Source organism: Anolis sagrei, chromosome 2 (assembly GCF_037176765.1).
Source record: "Anolis sagrei isolate rAnoSag1 chromosome 2, rAnoSag1.mat, whole genome shotgun sequence".
NCBI classification, from domain to species: domain Eukaryota; kingdom Metazoa; phylum Chordata; class Lepidosauria; order Squamata; family Dactyloidae; genus Anolis; species Anolis sagrei.
Window position 1 is genome coordinate 17,432,401 of NC_090022.1, and position 20,630 is coordinate 17,453,030.

The 20,630-nt window shown below is 42.0% G+C and overlaps 1 protein-coding gene across 1 annotated transcript in view; it reads left to right on the plus strand.

Moving 5' to 3' along the window:
• Positions 1–17,310, plus strand: part of LOC132765253 (uncharacterized) — a 71,189-nt gene extending 53,879 nt beyond the window's left edge. The window contains exons 17-22 of the mRNA XM_067464748.1: positions 897–992; positions 1,426–1,656; positions 6,179–6,201; positions 6,508–6,626; positions 14,760–14,804; positions 16,579–17,310. Coding sequence (XP_067320849.1) covers positions 897–992; positions 1,426–1,656; positions 6,179–6,201; positions 6,508–6,626; positions 14,760–14,804; positions 16,579–17,093 — 1,029 coding nt within the window. The 3' untranslated portion in view covers positions 17,094–17,310. The remainder of the gene's footprint in view (positions 1–896; positions 993–1,425; positions 1,657–6,178; positions 6,202–6,507; positions 6,627–14,759; positions 14,805–16,578) is intronic.
• Positions 17,311–20,630: the final 3,320 nt, after the last annotated feature.

The window sequence follows — 20,630 nt, forward strand, 5'->3', positions numbered from 1 at the left end:
TGTCGTATTTGGATTGAATTGCATCTCCTCCCTGGATGACCAGCCAAGAGGGACAGGGATCAGGAAAGTACGTTGTCCTCCTTCCTTGCCCCAGCAGCTCGCCCACATCAGTGGTACTCACTAATAGAAATAGATAAATTACATTCAAAGATATTAAAAGAACTGGAAAAAATAGTTTTGGAACCACTTTGAGAATTCCTATAGAACAGAGTACCAGCAGACTGGAGGAGTGAAAAGGTTGTCCCTGTCTTCAAAAACGTGTTTCCCAATGTCTCCTCTTGTATTAGATGCATTTGACTTTCTCTAGATGTTTCTCCTTTTTCTGTATCCCATTGGTGTCACTCAATAGCAAGCTTCAGGGAGGAGGGAGCAAACTTGTTTTCTGCTTCCTTGGAGACTAGGACGCGGAACAATGGCTTCAAACTACAAGAGAGGAGATTCCATCTGAACATGAGGAAGAACTTCCTGACTGTGAGAGCCGTTCAGCAGTGGAACTCTCTGTCGCGGAGTGTGGTGGAGGCTCCTTCTTTGGAAGCTTTTAAACAGAGGCTGGATGTCCATCTGTCAGGGGTGATTTGAATGCAATATTCCTGCTTCTTAGCAGGGGGTTGGACTGGATGGCCCATGAGGTCTCTTCCAACTCTTTGATTCTATGATTCTATGATTCAAAGAAGAATCAGTGATGGATGACAGGACAGGAGGCATGCCTTTCAAATTTCCAGATGATTCCCCAGATGACAGAGTCAGAATCCAAAATGTCTTATCAGTTTAGAGAGCTGGGCCAAAACTAGGAAAACGAATTTCAACACAGAAAAATGGATGGCATTGCACTTGTGTATGTGTGTGAAATGTGGCTGTTACTTTCCAGTGAAAACTGACAGTTTGTTTTTCTGCAGGTTTTGATGAGTCTTCGTCAGGATGATCTGGTGAAGGAGAAAGAAAAGTTTCTGGAATATAAGGCAAAGACAGAAAAGGAAGCCCAAGACCTGCTTGTAAGTATAGGAGTAAATGTGATTACGGAAAGCACGCAACTTAAAATAATGTGTAAAAAACATGTTAAAAATTCAGCTTAATCATATAAATCTTTGGATGGTGTGAAGACTGATCATGAATCCCACACTGTGACCTTGAGTGAGTTGCCAATTCTTAGCTTCAGAGGAAGGCAAGGCCACTCACCCTCAGAATACATCTTGTCAAGAAACCCCCATGACAGATTCATCTTAGGGCCACCACAAGAGGGAACTGACCTGAAGGCACACAACAACAAGAAGAGGGAGTTTTACCTGATGGTTTGTCAGGAACCCTCTGTTGAAATTCCTCCTCCTACACAACCATTGATGTGCCAGAAGCCCTCTCTTTTTTCACTTCGGCAACTGTATTTTAATGTGATACTCATTTACTTGCTCTTCTTTCTGCCCACTGCAGAAGCAGGCAAAAGCAAAAATTGAAAAAACAATGGGAGAAATCACAGAAATACGACAGTTTCTGGAAGAACAGGAGAAACATCTCCGGGCCCAGATGGAGGAGCTGGAGAAGCAGATTGTAAGGAAAAGAGATGAACACTTGGTCTTACTTTCCCGGGAACAATCTTCTCTGGAAAGTCTCATCCAGGAGATGAAAGAGAAATGTCAGCAGCCACCAGCAGAACTGCTGCAGGTAAGGCTGGGCAAAAGAAACGAGTTGCATGGCATGGACAAGATCCATTACAAAATATCTGCTATCTGTTTATTGTGGAATTAACTAGGCATTGTTTCGGTTAATGACAGTGGCCTGCATTTCGAATCTCCTTTGATGTTGTTCTAGAGCAGTGGTTCTAAACTTGGGGGTTGTGACTCCTAGGGGGTCGATCAGCCATTTGAGAGGGGCCGTTCTGCCACCTTCTTCGGCCTTACCTCCTCGGTCCCACCTCTTCCTCCTTGCACCTGGAACATGCCACCCTCTCCTGGCCGCATCTCTGGAGGGGAAGACCAGAAGGAGTTGCCCAGTGTGGAGACAAGATGGAGGCAGAGGCGGAGGTGGAGGCAGTGGGATGTGCTGGGAGACTTCAATATCCATGCCAAGGCGACCCTCACAGGTGCGGCTCAGGACTTCATGTCTGCCATGGCAACCATGGGGCTGTCCCAACAAATATCTGGCCCCACCCACTGCGCTGGACACACATTGGACCTGGTTTTCTGCCAGGGATGGGAACAGGGTGGCGGTGTGGAGGAGTTGTCCATCTCTCCGTTGCCATGGACCGACCACTTCCTGATCAGATTTAGGCTCACTGCGCCCCCTAACCTCTGCAAAGGTGGAGGACCCATTAAGATGGTCCGCCCCAGGAGGCTTATGGATCCGAATGGATTCCTGACGGCTCTTGGGGATTTTCCCGCCACCTCGGTAGGTGACCATGTCGAAGCCTTGGTCGCTCTCTGGAATGGGGAGATGGCCAGGGCTATTGACATGATTGCTCCGGAACGTCCCCTCTCAAGTAGCCGAGCTAAACCAGCCCCTTGGTTTACTGAGGAGCTGGCAGTGATGAAGCGAAGGAAGAGAGAACTAGAGAGCGTGTGGCGCTCGGATCCGAGCGAGTCAAATCGAGCACGGTTTGTGTCCTTTCTTAGGGCATATGCCGCGGCAATAAAGGCCGCAAAGAAAACCTTCTTTGCGGCCACTATTGCGTCTGCAAAGAACCGTCCGGCGGAGTTGTTTCAGATTGTCAGAGGTCTTTTAACTCCCGCCACCTCAGGCGGGAGCCCTGACAATTCGGTCACGCGCTGTGAAGCATTTGCTCGGTTCTTTGCAGACAAAGTCGCCTTGATCCATTCTGAGCTGGACGCCGCGTTAAATGCAGTCTCCGAGGATGTAACAAGAGCACCTGCTTGTCCTATTTTGATGGATTCTTTTCAGTTTGTGAAACCCGAGGATGTGGACAAGATACTTGGAGGAATGAGGCCCACCACGTCCATCCTAGACCCCTGCCCATCCTGGCTTCTAAGGGAGGCCAGAGGGGGATTGGCTGAGTGGGTAACAGTGGTGGTGAATGCCTCCCTTCGGGAAGGCAAGATTCCAGCGAGCCTAAAACAGGCTATTATAAAGCCGCTGTTGAAGAAACCATCACTGGACCCCACTAAATTGGACAACTTTCGGCCTGTTTCCAATCTCCCCTTTTTGGGCAAAGTCATGGAAAGCGTGGTGGCCTCACAACTCCAGGTATTCTTGAGAGACACGGATTATCTGGATCCGGCACAGTCTGGTTTCAGACCGGGACATGGTACCGAGACGGTCTTGGTCGCCTTAGTGGATGATCTGCGCCGGGAGCTAGACAGGGGGAGTGTGTCCCTGTTGGTGCTCCTGGACCTCTCAGCGGCCTTCGATACCGTCGACCACGGTATCCTTCTGGGGCGCCTTGCGGAAATGGGCCTTGGGGGCATTGCTTTGCAGTGGCTCCAGTCATTCCTGGAGGGCCGCACCCAGAAGGTGTTATTGGGGGACTCCTGTTCTACACCACAACCTTTGACTTGTGGGGTTCCACAGGGTTCCATACTGTCCCCCATGCTGTTTAATATCTACATGAAGCCGCTGGGTGAGATCATCCGGAGTTTCGGGGTGCGGTGTCATCTGTACGCAGATGATGTCCAACTCTGTCACTCCTTCCCACCTGCTACTAAGGAGGCTGTCGAGGTCCTGAACCGGTGCCTGGCCGCTGTAACGGTCTGGATGAGGGCGAACAAACTGAAATTAAATCCAGACAAGACAGAGGTACTCCTGGTCAGTCGCAAGGCCGAACGGGGTATAGGGTTACAGCCTGTGCTGGATGGGGTCGCACTCCCCTTGAAGGCGCAGGTTCGCAGCTTGGGTGTGACCCTGGACTCATCGTTGAGCCTGGATCCCCAGGTGTCAGCGGTGACCAGGGGAGCATTTGCACAGCTCAGGCTCGTGCGCCAGCTGCGCCCGTATCTCGGGAAGTCTGACTTGGCCACGGTGGTACACGCTCTGGTCACATCCCGCCTTGACTACTGCAACGCTCTCTACGTGGGGCTGCCCTTGAAGACGGCCCGGAAGCTTCAGCTGGTTCAGCGCGCGGCAGCCATGTTACTAACTGGAGCGGGTGGCAGGGAGCATACGACGCCCTTGTTGTCCCAGCTCCATTGGCTGCCGATTTGCTACCGGACCCAATTTAAGGTGCTGGTTTTGGCCTACAAAGCCCTAAACGGTTCCGGCCCAAAATACCTTTCGGACCGCATCTTGGCCTACGAGCCCACGGGGACCTTGAGATCGTCTGGGGAGGCCCTTCTCTCGATCCCGCCTGCCTCACAGGCACGTTTGGCGGGGACGAGGGAGAGGGCCTTCTCGGTGGTGGCCCCCCGGCTGTGGAACACTCTCCCTGCAGACATCAGGCAGGCGCCCTCCCTCATGTCCTTCCGAAAAAGCCTCAAGACATGGCTGTTCGAGAAGGCATTTAATTAAGTGCTATAACAATGTGGTAAAGATGACTGGAATGGAACAAGGAATATGAGATTGGTTATGATTCCACTATGAGATGAAGCGGATTTTTAGTGTAGTTTTTGTAATTGTTATGTAGTTTATATGTTGTTGTAATTGCCTCTTTGTAAATTGTCTTTTATATGTGTGTACACCGCCATGAGTCGCCCTAGAAAAAGGGCTGAGAATGGCGGTTAATAAATGCATCAAATAAATAAATAAATAAATAAGTGGCACCTGCAGGCCTGAGCTACCCCCTCTGCCTCTTGATCTATAGGTCAATCTATGGGGCAGCCTGGATGGAATGGGATGGGGCTGCCGAGGACCCACCACTCAGGCAGAGCCTGCCAGGTAAGTCAGGCTCAGCTCGCAGGGTGGCCTGATCTGCGCCAGGGTGCACAGGGGTCTCCACCTTAGGCTGGTTCGAAACTGCCAGATATTGCAGTCTGGACTGCAGTGACAAACCATATAGGGCACTTTGAATTACATTGAACCGCTGTATGTGGTCCATACTGCAAATATTTGGCACTATGTTGTTGTTGTTGTTGTTGTTGTTGTTGTTGTTGTTGTTATGTATATTTGTATTATACCCCACTTTTTCTCTCCGCAAGGAGATTCAGGCTATATCTACACTGCTATATAAAATCCAGATTATCTGCTTTGAACTGAGTGTAGACTCATAATCCCATTCAAAGCAGATAATGATTTGATAATCTGGATTATATGACAGTGTAGATCCAGCCTCAGCCTGGTGAGAGAGGGAAGTTGGTAGCAAGAGACTCTAGGCATCTGGGGAAGACGATTTAGGCTTATGCATCTGAGGAAATGGTCTACAAAACGTATGCGTTCTCTCTGACTGGATCTACACTGCTCTATATCCCAGGTTCTGTTCCCAGATTATCTGCTTTGAACTGGATTATATGAGTCTACTTTGCCAGACAAGCAGATAATCTGAGATCAGGCAGTCCCCAAGTTACAAACAAGGTTCTGTAGGTTTGTTCTTCAGTTGAATTTGTATGTAAGCAGGATATGTACATAGATACACACACACATATATTTAAAACATAGAGAAGGGTTAACACCCCTATAGTGTTTATTTTGCTCTCTGTGCCCGTTCAGAAGATGTCATCTCACTTTCCATCCCTGTGAGAATTGGATTTTGAAACAAGGAAACAAGGACTGGAGATAAAGGTTCAGTGGAGACACTTTTCTCTTTGATAAGCCTTTCAGGAGTGAACTTCTCTTCCGAAGGAACTCTATTCCATATATAGGAGCTTCCAAGATGAAACTGGTGTATGTATGACACCTAAACCTCCGCATAAATGTTTAGGATTTGGATTCATTTGCATTTACAGAGAATTGCATGAAGAAGTTAATTGAAATCAAAGCTCTTATTTAGTATTTTCATGGAACACAAACTTGTTAACAGCTGTTTCCTGTTTCTCAGCTCTGCAACTCTTCAATTCCTTTTTGCTCTTTTGAAGCACTCCGGAAGGACAGACAATTCAAAAGGAGAACGCACCAGGGAACTCTAACTGTTCCTTTCTCCTCTGTCACCCTCAAAGGCACAGTCTTTCCATAAGGATAGTTGCACTATCCCCAATTTTGAAGTTACAGAAGTGTCCTTGGGGAGGGACAGACTGCTTTCTCACCCAGCAAAGAATCAGATATGTGAGCAGTGACATCTCTCTTCTTTTGTTCTTCTTCCCTCTAGGATGCGAGGAGCCTCTTGCAGAGGTAAGTGGATCCCAATCCTTTCCGTTAGACATAACAGGTGGACACGATGATCCTCTGATGCTCCGTGGAAGAAAATGAAGGCCTCTAACACGTCACAGATAAAAATATTGCCTTTGTTTTGACATTATGGGACTTGTCCCATAGCCAGTGTCACTGCCATAGCGAGATCTCTAATAATTGTTTGTTGCATTTGTTTACTCAGCAATATTTATCCTGAAATGGCAAACTCTTTCTGTACCTTAAAAAAAAGTAATTTGCAGGAGTGGCTCCCCGCCCTCACCCCCATTGTTCTGTTTTCTCCACTAGGTTTGAGGAGAAGCAAACATCCGAGAAGCCAGTGGCTTTCCCTCCAGAGCTGAAATGGAAGATCTGGGAGTTTTGTGATCTAAATTCCTTTCTATTTGCTGCCTTGAAGCCATTCCGAGGTAAAGAGATGTGTCCACTAGGAGTTGTGCTGGTTTCTGCATTGGCTTAAGAGGGATTATGGGGAACTCTTATTTTTGTTGTATTCTCATCACAGCTTGGGGAAGAAGCAGTGGGGCTTCTCTCTCCAGACCCAGGCACTGTTTTTTTCTTTTTTTACTAGAAGGGCCCAGCTTAGTTCTGTGACAATGGCAGTCAATGTGCATGTGCACAAACATGAACACACACAGAGAGATACCACTATTGGTTTATATGCATTTACAAGGATTACCTCAGTTAACAAACTAGATTTGTTTCTGGATGTTACTTCTTTTAATAGTAATTTTGGTACCAGAGGCAGAAACAATGTGGAAAACATAGGGATGTGTGCCAACACCACTGGGGGGAAAAAAGAAGCATTTATCCTGTTATAACAAACTGATAAATCCAAATGAACAATATGCACATGTGAAATGAAACAGATAAATTAAGTACTCTTTCCTTTAGTGCATGAAGATATTTTGAGCCTTCTAGAAGCCATTTCAAGGCCTCTGGCAAAGTGGATCAAGAATTTTTTTTTCTTTCCTCATTTCTTATAATTTCCACTTTGGTAAAGGAAGCTGGTGATGGAAGTTTCCCTGCTCTCGTCTCTCTTCCCATGTTTTTCTGTTCAGGCATGATGCCTGGACAATCATTGCACAACTTCCGGTTTGGTGACAATGGCGGCTGGCTGGACTCTAGTGGAGCTCCGCTGAGTCAACCTCCAACCGAAGGCTAGCGGAGGCGACATAGCCTCCTATATCGGGCCGGATTGAAGGCCTGAGCAATGCAAAGCCTCCTAACTCCGATCCGACGGTCTCGAGAGCCGATCTCCCTCAAGGAGATCGGCCAGCAGACCCGGACGGGAGGAAGGCAGCGGCTAGTGGGGAGGTATCCCGTCCAGGGATCTGGATCCGGGAACGACAGCTGACCGAGCGCCAAAACTTTTAAGGACGTGGAGAAGAACGCTAAAGGTGAGCGGAATCAATAGCAATAGTAACAACAAGCAACCCCCGGGATATGTTATAATGTAAGAAGGAAGGAAAGGCAGGAAAAAGCTAGAAAAGCTTGAAAGCCGAACAGAAAAGAGACGGCATAAGAGCGATTTGAAGAGAGTGAAAGAGGAGCCTGGGGTGAAAGAGTTACAAAAGGTTAAAAGTTAACAAGATAAGGAGAAAAGCAAAGTAAGACAAAAGCTAAAAGATGATAGAGGCGAGAGAGAAAAGCCAGGAATGAAAAGAATGAAAAGAATCAGGGAATAAGAGAGTAAAAGGGCAAGAACCAGGAGAAAAGAAGAAATAACACATTGCGCGACTCAGGGTACAAAACAAGGCGAAACAGGAAGGAAAAAGCTGAGCGCGCAAGAGGGAGAGAAGGGGTCAAGGAATTGAACAGAAAGTGACCAAACCTTGCCTGCCTGCCATATTGTCCTTGAAAACGCCATCCCCTCTAAGGCACCTCGCATTGCTGGCCTCTGAAACCAGGGAGTCACGAGGCGCGCTCCTCCGGAAGCAACAAGACCGCGGCGGAAGACAATGCTACCCAAAGTAACCCGGGAGGGAGAAGGCGGAAGTGGGACACCACGAGGCGCGCTCCCCCCAGAAACAGCCTAATCCACGCGGCTCCGGAAAGGGGAAGGCGGAAGTGACATCAAAGGGAGGCGGAAAGCAAGGAAAGAGAGAAAAGCCTAGAGAGGGAGGAAGTGAATTAACCAGCGGAGAATCAACAGAGAGTGAAAAAGTAAACCAACTATAGAGCCACTAAGACAGGAAAGCATAGAACCAGGAAGAAGTAAGCACTGTGGAAACTCAAGGATACTAAAGGAAACTATAGAGCTAGTAACCCCAAGAAGTAAAAGACATAAAGAACAAAATAGACACACGAAAGTAAGAAAAGAATATAGGAATAAGAAACGAACGAAGAACCCAGCAATAAAAGAACAAAGACTCACAGAAATAAAGAAATAAAGCAAGACAAATTAAACAAAGGTTACTGAAGAAATTAATAAAAACAAAAAACAAAAAAAAAAAACCAAGGAACTGAAATACGGACACAAAATAGATTAAAATATTGGAAATCAAATAGAGGACCGATTAAAAACAAGAACAAACATCAATTATCCTACCACCCAAACAAAGCAGAAAATTGCAGGAAAATAAACAAATAAAAAATAATTAGCTAATTATAATTTTAAAAAAAAGGTATGGACAAGTATAAGCATTCAAAGCACTCAAATATATATTAAACAGATACCAACCTATAAATTTACCAAAACGGGGACAAAAGCATACATAATAGAGACTCTGAAGAACTGGATAAAAATGACAACGCCCAAGAATAAAGGAGAAAAAACAGGAAATACAGAAAAGGTGGTGGAACAACCAGAACAAAGGAGAGTATCAGGGAACCCAACAGGAAAGGAAATACTAAAGGAAATACAGAAAATACTGGAACAACAAGAAGCGTACCAAGAGAAACAAGATGCATATCAAAAAGTAGCAGAAGAACAAAGAAAGAGACTCAAAAATGACCTGACTGGGAGAAATGAAAAAAGAAATGGATGCGATGAGAGAAGACATGAGGAAAAACCAAACGGATGTAGCCAAATTAGAAGAAGCACAAGAAACAATCAATCGAAAGCTAGAAGATATAGAACTAAGAGAAGAACAAATAGAAACGAAACTGGACCAGGCTGAACAAAAAGAACTGGAGTACTATTTAAGATTCCGAAACATACAAGAAGAAGCACAAGAAAATCTAAGGCAAATAATAGTGTCAATAACAGCAGAACTGCTGGAAATTGCTGAAGAGGATGCAGAAACAAATATCGATAGAACTTATCGAATAACGACCGGATATGCCAAAAAATATAAAGTAGAAAGAGATGTGATAGTGCAATTTGGAAGAAAACACATACGTGATGAAATTCTTAAGCGAAGTTCTAAAAATCCACCATACTTCAAAAACAAAAAGGTTACTATTCTGAAAGAACACACCCAATCGACAATCCAAAGAAGAAGAAAATACAAGGAATTGACTGACGAGCTCAAACGGCAAAATATCAGGTTCAGATGGGAGAGAGGAGAGGGCTTAATGACGACCTACAAGAATGAGAGGATCTGGATAACATCGGAGGAGAAAGCAAAAGATTTCCTAAGAACAATTAAAATGAATAAGGAGGGAAAAGAATACCATCACGTCCCTGGCGTACAAACCAAAAGGAGTCGAACGGAATCGCCGGAAAAAGCAGAGGAGGCATTAAATATCTTAACACTGAGTCTCGAAAAGATCACAGAAAAACAGGAAGAGCATGGAGAGAACAGTCAAATGCTATAATCAAAATATAAACGGTTTAAACTCCCCGAATAAAAGAAGAAGAGTTTTTAGATATAGTAGCCCTCCAAGAGGTGCATATCGCACAAAAGCACTCAGTACACATTACAAATAAAAAACTCGGCAAAGAATTCTTCTCACTTGCAAAAGAGAAGAAAAGAGGAGTAGCCCTATACGTAAACGCGGAACTAAACCCACTCCTAGCCTTCAAAGACGAAGAAGGAAGGATAATTGGAGTTACACTAACAGCTGAAAAACAGAAAACACTGGTGTGTAACATATATGCACCAAACGGCCCCAAATCAAAGTTCACCCAAAAACTAAGAAAGTTTATCCAGGAAGAAGAACATGACCACCTAATAATAATGGGAGATTATAACGGAATAATCAACAGCAAACAAGATAGAAAATCTGGAATCAGTAAGCAAAAAACATTAAAGGCAAACCTTCTCCCCCAAACGATGATTAAACTACTAAAAGAATTCAACTTGCAAGATACATGGAGGACACACCACCCAAATGAACAAGACCACATATTTTTCGGGGGAGACATAGGAGTTGGTCGCGAATCGACATGATCTGGGCTACACACTCCCTAATTTCCAAGATAGACAGAATAGAGATACAAACAAGGAAAGATTCAGACCACAGCCCCATAGAGCTTATCTATAACCAAAAGAGAAGACAAGGCAACTGGCGACTAGACGACAACTTATTGAAGGATCAAGAAGTTAAACAGTTTATCGGATCCCGACTAGCAGAATTCTTTGAATTAAACGAAACAGGGGATACAGACATCCAGACGATATGGGACGCGGGAAAAGCAGTAATAAGAGGTGTCTGCATACAACAAACAGCGAGAAGAAACAAGAAGAGACAAGAACAGATGAACAAGATAACAGAGGAATTAGATGAAGCAGAACGGAAATTGAAAAAAGACCCAAAAAACACCAAGTTGACAGCCGAAATAGAAGTACTCCAGAGAAGGAGAATAGAGCTAGAAACAGAAAATATGGCAAAGAAATTGAAATTTGCAAAACAAACACATTTTTACAATGCGAACAAAGTGGGTTTGTGGCTAGCAAGGAGGATTGGCAAAACGAAACAAAAGCAGTTCATTACAAAGATCAGCACGAATGGAAGAGAATTCACAAAAGACCAGGACATAATAAATCAATTCAATGAGTATTATGGAACACTGTACTCAAGCGGAAAACCCAAGATAGATGAAATTACTCGTTACCTGGGGGAACAAAAACTTGACAAGATCTCAGAAGAACACAGAGGAATTTTAAATAATGAAATAACAAACCAAGAAATCCAAAAAGCCATTAAGAAGCTAGACGTTACAAAAACACCGGGACCAGACGGCTTCTCGGCAACTTATTATAAGATTTATGAAGAAGAATTAACACCTAAACTGAAGAAATTAATGAATCAGGCACTAGAAACTCAAAGAATCCCCAATACATGGAAACAAGCAAGAATAACAATGATTCATAAAGAAGGGACTGATAGAACGGATGTAAAAAATTACCGCCCCATATCCTTGCTTAATGTAGACTACAAAATTTATGCAAGCATAATTGCCGAAAGATTAAAACAATTCCACAAAGAATGGATCCAGGAAGAACAAGCCGGATTTCTCCCACAGCGACAAATTAAAGACAACATACAAACAGTGGTAAATGTGATAGAATATTACGAGAAGAATGTTGATAAAGAATGTGCATTGCTTTCATTAGATGCAGAGAAAGCTTTTGATCGAATAAATTGGGAGTTTTTTCTAGCATTAAGTAAGGAACTAGATATGGGGTATCACTTCATCAACTCCCTAGAAGCGATTTATAGCACCCAGGAAGCAAATATATCAGTAAACGGATGCACTACAGAGAACATAAAAATACAAAAAGGCACTCGACAAGGGTGCCCACTGTCACCGTTACTCTTTATTATGTCATTAGAGATACTTCTTAACAGCATCAGAAAAGACGATAGGCTCAAAGGTGTAAAAATACGAAAACACTCTTACAAGCTAAGAGCATTCGCAGATGATATAATCTGTGTGATTGAAGACCCTTTAGAAAAATTTGGACTGTGGCTAAAGAAAATTGAAGAATTTGGTGCGGTGGCAGGGCTCATAATAAACAAAAACAAAACAAAATGGCTAACAAAAAATATAACCAAAGAGAGGCAAAAAGTATTGGAAGCAAAAAGTGGGATACAAGTAGTAGATAAAATAAAATACCTCGGCGTAACCCTAACTGCAAAAAACTCCCATCTAATGAAAAACAACCATGAAGCAAAGTGGAAAGAAATTAGTAAGGAAATGGAAAATTGGAAACATCTAAATTTGTCCCTACTAGGAAGAATCTCCGCTATCAAAATGACAATTCTGCCCAAGATTCTCTTCTTCTTCCAAGTATTACCAATAATCAGAAATGCCCAGGTGATTAAAAATTGGAACAAAGAAATATCGAAATTCGTGTGGAGGGGAAAGAAACCAAGAATAAAATTTATAAGCCTAATTGAAGATAAAGAAAGAGGTGGACTGGGACTTCCAGATTTGCAATCATATCATGATGCATGTGGACTAAATTGGATTAGAGAATGGGTCAATATCAACAAACCCAAAACACTAGCACTGGAAGGGCACGACCTTCGAAGTGGGTGGCACGCGTACCTATGGTACGACAAGAAGATCGAAAAGAATTTTGGAAACCACTTCGTAAGGTCATCAATAATTAGAATTTGGGAAAAATACAAAAACAAAATTTATCAAAAGACTCCACTATGGATATCCCCGTTAGAGGCTACTCAAAGAAGAGAACTAGGTTGGGAAAAATGGCCCAAATACAAAGATATACTAAAGAAAGATAGAGAAGGTCTTAAACTAAAATCATTAGAAGAAGTCAGAGAACAGTACGAGGAAATCTCGTGGTACCAACACAGACAGTTGAATGAGGCATTCAACAGAGACAAGAAAGGTGGATTTGAAACTAGAGAAGGATTCTGGGAAAAGATTATGGCAACAGAAAAGAAAGGAATAACAAAATTATACAAAATCCTTCTAAATTGGAAAACAGAAAAAAATGGAACAAACAACTATCTAACAAAATGGACGGACAACTTAGGACACTCAATTGCATTATCGGCCTGGGAAAAAACATGGAAGATAAAACTGAAATGGACTAACTCTTACAGTTTAAGAGAAAATTGGATCAAAATGCTATACCAGTGGTATCTAACACCAAGTAAACTGGCAAAATTCTACAAAAATGTAACCGAAAAGTGTTGGAAATGTAAAGACAACAAAGGCACCTTCTTCCATCTCTGGTGGACCTGCAAGAAAGTAAAAAAATTCTGGCAGGAAATACATGATATAACGACAAAAATACTAGCACTAAGAATGGAGAAAAAAGCAGAATATTATTTGCTAGGAATTCTCGATTTCGAAATAGAAGAAAACAAAGACAAACTCTTTTTCCACATGGCGACCGCCGCGAGACTAGTGCTGGCAAGTAAGTGGAAAAACGAGGCTATCCCAACGATAGACAAGTGGAGACTTAAGCTGATGGACATAATGAATATGGACACTCTGACACAGTATTTAATATCCAAACAGACGACAAGAAGTAAGACAACAGACTGGTCTCCTATAAGGAAATATTTAGAAGGAAGGTGAGAAAAAACGAGGAAAGGCAAAGAAAATAAGAAGAATGAAGAGATACGCAGAAAGATCACATGAATACTAACCAATCAACGGGGGTAAACAATGAACCAGAGGGAAGATATATTTATTAAGACTATACTAACACACTTCACGTCCCGCCTCCTTTATCACTTACTACCCACCCCTCCCCCCTTTACCTTTCCCGAGGAGACAGGGATATCCTTATTGTGCACTCTCACTCCCCTACCCCATCCCAGAGATAGCCTCCCCCATCCCGTTCCTCCCCTTTCCCTCTTATCCTGCCCCTTCCAAATTTTAGTAATTTAGTATGTCAATGATCAACATCTTACTGATGTACTGTCATAAAAAAACTTCAATAAAATATTTTTTTTAAAAAAGGCATGATGCCTGGACAATGATTGCACAACTTAATTGTAAAACATAACAGAACGTCTTACTGAGGGAGAATCATGTCAGAAGCAAAGTGCAGGCCTGCCTCCTTAAGCTTTTATCATTCTTCCAGTATCACAAACTAGTATTTGTTTCAGTTTCCTTTTAAACCTTCATTGGAGGTGTCTAATAATAAACTTAATAACAAACTTTTATTTATACCCCGCCACCATCTCCCATAAGCACACATGGTGCCACACCACATATAAAATAATACAGTATATAAACATTAAAAATACAATAACATATTTAATACCAGACATATAAAATTGACAAAAATAAAATGTAGCAATTGTCATTGCTTAAAAATCCTTGCAATCAATTTAACCTTCCCTGGCTAAAGAATAGTCTGGCTGCTATCTTAAGCGTTATCAAAGGCCTGTTGAAAGAATCAAGTTTGTAGTTCATTCTGATGTGCTGTAGTGTGGAGGCTTGCCTAAGTTCCTTGCGGAGGGCATTCCAGAGCAGGGGGGCCACCACCAAGAAGACCCTCTCCCTCATCCCCAACCAATGCTTCAGACGGAAGTCGGACAAAGAGGAGAGCCTCCTGGCAGATCTCAGAGCCCGTGCTGGTTTATAGGGGGAGATCTACTGTGAAGTGATATTTTTCTGAACAAAACGATTTGACACCTAATCTTATATATGTTTTGTTTTATTTCAGTTGCTTTCTTAGATGCTGTGTCACCTGGGCTAGAGCTTCAGAAAGGTAAATTTCCAATGGTGGACAAAAGTCACAGGAGGGATGGTGCCACTTGCCTGGTGGCATTTCACTGAATCAATGATATTTTCCCCTTCGTGTTCACTCTTTCTATTCTTTGGGGAGGCTGTTGGTTGTAACTTCATGGATCAACACCAGGGATTCTTACATTTTTTTTAAATGTGTGTTTTGCTGAGGGAATTTCATGGTTTGAAGTGCAAAATATCTCCTCTGAGTTTTTCAAAAAATCTTACAGCTACAATGTTACAGTGTAAAAGAACCATGGTCCTTATGCAAGGAAATACCTCTAAAAACAATTATTAAATAGAGTGAAAGGAGGTTTAAAGAATCTAATTCAAGTTAAAAGAGCTAAAATAAAACTAGTAAATTATTCATTCTAGGAGTATTCTTGTTTATGTTTTTTGTAGTGTGATTTGATTGACAATTGGAGCAACAGTGAATGTGAATTAACTGAATGTAATTTCTGCTTTGAAGGAGGCTTCTACACTGTAGAATTAAAGCAGCTTGAAACCACTTTGACTTTCACACTTCAATGCTATAGAATCCAATGTGTTGTAGTTTCAGCCTTCTCTGCCAAAGAGTGCCTCGTGAAACTACAACTCCCATGATCCCAAAGCATTGAGCCATGGCAGTTAAAATGCTATCAACCTGCATTCATCCTGCATTTTAAATACATTCAGTAATGTTTGTTTTTCAGTGTGCAGGCAGTCCCCAAGTTACAAACAAGATAGGTTCTGTAGCTTTGTTTTTAAGTTGAATTTGCATGTAACAGGTATAGTGTAAGTGTAGCTCCAGCCATGTTATGATGCTTGTTTTGCTCTCTTGTGTTCTTGTAAGGAACATTTCACCTTACTTTCTGTCACTGGGATACTTGCATTTTGAAAAATATGGTTTGTGGGAACAAGGATTGTTGAGGAAGCTTCAGTGGAAACCCCTTTCCCCCATGATAACTCTTTCAAGAGTGATGTCTCTTCTGAGGGGTAGATTTTGCTTACTCCCTGATGTGGAAATGGAAGGACTCCTCTTCCTCTAATGATTGTTTTTTTTTCCTGTGTCAGGAGTGACTTGAGAAACTGCAAGTCACTTCTGGTGTGCGAGAATTGGCCGTCTGCAGAGACGTTGCCTAGGAAACACCCAGATGTTTTGATGTTTTACCATCCTTGTGGGAGGCTTCTCTCATGTCCCCACATGGGGAGCTGGAGCTGACAGAGGGAGCTCATCTGTGCTCTCCCTGGATTTGAACCTGCGACCTGTCAGTCTTCAGTCCTGCCAGCACAAGGGTGTAACCCAACGTGCCACTGAGAGCTCTTTCTAATGATTGTGCAAAAGAGGGAGGTTCAGCAGGTGCTTCTTTTTGCGCAACCAGGTGACAGTCCGTAACTGCTGACATGGTCTCTTCTGTACAACCATTAAAGGGACAGAAGCCCCTTTTGTTCCAGCAACCCCATTCAAAGGTGATATTATCATATATATTCACTCAAAATATTAATTGTAAAAGAAGGCCAACTTCTCTTTCTGAGAAGAAACCAGCAGCATCCTTTCTTCTAGATAAAACCCTCACAAGTAGAGTTTGAACCCTCTCGTAATGGAAATACTGATTTCCCAACAAGTAGTCTTTATCACAATTATAAGAAGGATGTTTTATTGTGAGCGGAATGAAGTTGATCCTGTGGTGTGTGAATCCTTTCGGTGCCAGTTCTCTCAGCTCTTCCTGCTTCTCTTTGCTTTCCTTCATCTCTCTCTCTCTTTCTGTCTCCAACAGCAAATGTCACTCTGGATCCAGATACAGCATATTCCTGGCTCATCCTGTCTGAGGATCAGAAAAGTTTGAGATATGGAGACAAGCAAGACCTACCTGACAATCATGAGATATTCAGTCCCCGATCGTATGTGTTGGGACATGAGGGATTCACATCTGGCAGGCATTTCTGGGAAGTTGTTGTGGAAGGGGAAGGCAACTGGTCTGTGGGAGTGGTTAGAAAGTCTGTCAGGAGAAAAGGCCCTGTAAACATTGGTCCCTCTGATGGGATCTGGGCTGTGGGCAAGTGGAGAGGTCAGTATTTTGCTTCCAGTCCCCCTTCTAGTAGTAATTTCCTGCTGAGTAAAAAGACCAAGCGGGTCCGAGTCTGTCTGAACTACGCTTCAAACCAGGTGGCCTTTTACGATGCTGATACGGGAGACCAGATCTGCCTACTTTCAGATGTCCCATTCTCTGGAGAGACTGTCCTCCCGTTCTTTCATGTGTTTGAAGGATGCCAACTCAGAATCTCACCTTAAAGCAGCCAGGCTCTCTCACTGACCTTCTTCTGTAAGCCAGGATGAAAATAACAAAATGCTTAAATTCTTCCTGAAAAGTGTTCCTAAAGCGCTCATTTAAAAAAAATTATTTTAAATCTTTTAAGAAGATTTCATTGATTGTATTCTGCCGTGAAAGCTTTTGAGAGAGAATAGGCCTCAAATGTTTTAATAAACAAACATAAATTATACAGAACTTCATTGTCGAAGGCTTTCATGGCAAGAATCACTGGGTTGTTGTAGGTTTTTCGGGCTCTATAGCCATGTTCTAGAAGCATTCTCTCCTGATGTTTCACCTGCATCTATGGCAGGCTTCCTCAGAGGTTGTGAGGTCTATACAGAACTTTTTTTTATTGAGTGAACCTGTTTTCTATTTCTCCCAAAGAGGTTTCACAAATGATAGTCTTCAAAACTCCCCTTGATTCATGCAAATCTTACTTGCTCTCCTTTCACATACTATCCTGTCGAGATCTTTTCAAAGGGGAGTTGCCAATGCTTTCCCTCTGAGGTTGAGAGAGTGTGTCTCCAAAATCATAATCCAAACCTTAAATCACTGCAGCACACTGGCTTTAATTTGCAGATCTAATTCTCATACATGATACAGATTTCATGATCCTGTGTCCTAAGGATGCTATGTTTTCAAAATAGTAGTAAGAGTTAGTCAGAATGTTTGGCATCCAAAAGCATAACACGGCAACATAATGCTTAGGAACTAAGTATTAAGTTCCACACTGTGCTTGCATACTGTTTTATGGCCCAGAATATCAAGGCAGAAAATCCCACAATATCTGCTGTATACTTAGTTATTTGAGTCCACACTGTCATATATTCCAGTTCAAAGCAGAACATGTGGGGTTTTATTCATCTGTGTGGAAGGGAGCCCATGTTACTATCAGCTGAAAATGCTCCCTCGGGACACTACCCTCAAAATACAACATCTTATCCTCCCACACACAAACGTTTGGCTATCTGTATTTTTAATCTATCTCAGTGTTTCTCAACTTTACCAATGACATGACCCCTGAATACAGTTCCTCATGCTGTGGTGACACCCAACCATAAAATTATTTGCATTGCTACTTCATAACTGTAATTTTGCTACTGTTATAAATCGTCATATAAATATCTGATATGCAGGATGTATTTTCATTCACTGGACCAAATTTGGCACATATACCCAATATGCCCAAATTTGGATACTTGTAGATTAGGAGGGTATTGATTTTGTCATTTGGGAGTTGTAGCTGCTGGGATTTATAGTTCACCTACAGTAAAAGAGCATTCTGAACTCCACCAACGATGGAATTGAACCAAACTTGGCACACAGAACTCCCCTGACCAACAGAAAATACTGGAAGGGTTTGGTGGGCATTGACCTTGAGTTTTGGAGGGAGCACTGCGAAGCAATGATGGATTTTGACCAAACTTGGCATCATTACTCAATATGCACAAATGCGAACACTGGTGGATTTTTGGGAAAATAGACCTTGATATTTGAGAGTTGTAGTTGCTGTATATTTATAGTTCACTTACAATCAAAGAGCATTCTGAACCCCACCAACTACAAAATTGGGTCAAACTTCCCACACAGAACCCCCACGACCAACAGAATAAATAAAAATACTAATAATGTTTTCTGATGGTCTTTGGCAACCCCTCTGACATTCCCCTCACAACCCCACCCAGGGATCCCAACCCCCAGGTTGAGAAACACCCATCTACCTAAATGTACATCTGTCTGTCTAATAAAATTGTTTCATTTTGCTTGTGTATTCTTAAACTCAATAAATTTAGATTTTCTTAATGCATAATAATGGATTTAATACTCCATAATAATGGATGATGGAAAAGGTTTCATCCTATTGATGAAGAAAATATTTCTGGATGTTAGTGACTCTTCAGTTGTTATTTTAGCCATCTTTAGTATTTCTAAATATATTATCCCAGTTGTTTTTGTTTATAATCTGATTCTGATCAACTTTAACTTTTTTGAAATTCAGAATGGCAGGATTTTATACTGAAACAGATGAAGTTCCCCTCTCCTTCTCTTTATACTTCAAGATTGAAGGTTTTTGCCACTTCTCATGACTTAATATAAGGTGCCTAAGATATGGAATGAAGTAAAATGCTCAGACCTGGCATTTCTGTGTTCCTCTCTGGAGGGGATTTCTATGTATGTGTGTGTGTCTATAGACATATATAATAAATAGTTTAAAACATGTGAATAAATATTCTGGAGCTCCAAGACATCAAAATGGTTTAATGAAGTGTTGATGATAATTTGGCATATCTAAATTGCTGGAGGTCAGGGAAATGCTTGTCTCTTTGCAAAGCTGACTGGGGAGCCAATTCAGGCAAACCAGAACTTGGTAAATTCAGAATTCAGAAGCAGGCAGCAAGTTTGGAGAAAACTCATCTGGAAGTTTTAAGGAAAGGCTTTAGCAAGGAGGTTGACAAGATTGATCAACAGGTCTGACTTGAGGACAAAGAGTAAACTTTATATAGAAATAGCAAGTTTGTGACTGGGGCTATTCTGAAGCACACTGGTTGTGGAAACCTTGATAGACATTGAAAGGGAAATAAAGAAGAAGGGTTCCATGAAAAATCTTGATTTTTAAAAATATTCATGATGAAGTATGAAGATCTTGTTGAAATTCAGTGGACTTTTGTTTCAAAAACAAAATCTGTGTCACTGAATGACCAGATCGACCTATCAGTAGCAAGGAAGACTTCGCAATTCTCCCCTTTGTGTCCACTATTGATCTGAATTTGGCTTTTCAGCTTCTGCTTACACCAAAAACAAACTTGGGAGTCATTTAATGCCACCCTGGATTTACGTATTTAGCTGTTGGACGCAAAGACCAATTTAAAAACTCGCATTTTACGTAAAAAAATGAAACAATTTCATTCACTACATTAGGTGTGAATTCAACATTTCCCTGAACCAAAATACATGTTTGTTGTTATATACAGTATTTTATTGTAGAAAAATCAAGGTTTGAGGTTATATTATTTTAAAAAAATCTTTATTTCCAAACCTACTACATTATAGGAAATACTCAGGTAGAAAGTGAGAGAAAGGTGCTTTAAATAACAACAACAACAACAACAACTTTTTATATCCTTCCACCATCTCCCTGGAGGGACTTGGGGCGGCTTACAATCAGGACCAAGCCCCATAATAACAGAGTTAACCAATAAGAACATATTTTAAAAAGCAGATCAACATATAACAAGCTAATTAAACAATTAAAACAATAAAATATTAAAAATATTATAATAAAACAAAATTAATCTCAATATCCAAAACCAGGGCTACAGTGGGCAATTAAAATTAGAGATGACAAGGGCTGGGCATGGACTTGTGTAAAATACATTGTAGAGGGGCAGGGCTGGGGGTAAACTGCTGTGTTCAATCTGACAATTCATTGGGACTGGATAATTGTAGACAAGGGCCTAATCTTTTGCAAATTCACATTGGAATATCCATGTTTTAAGGTCCCTATGGAAGGTAGACAG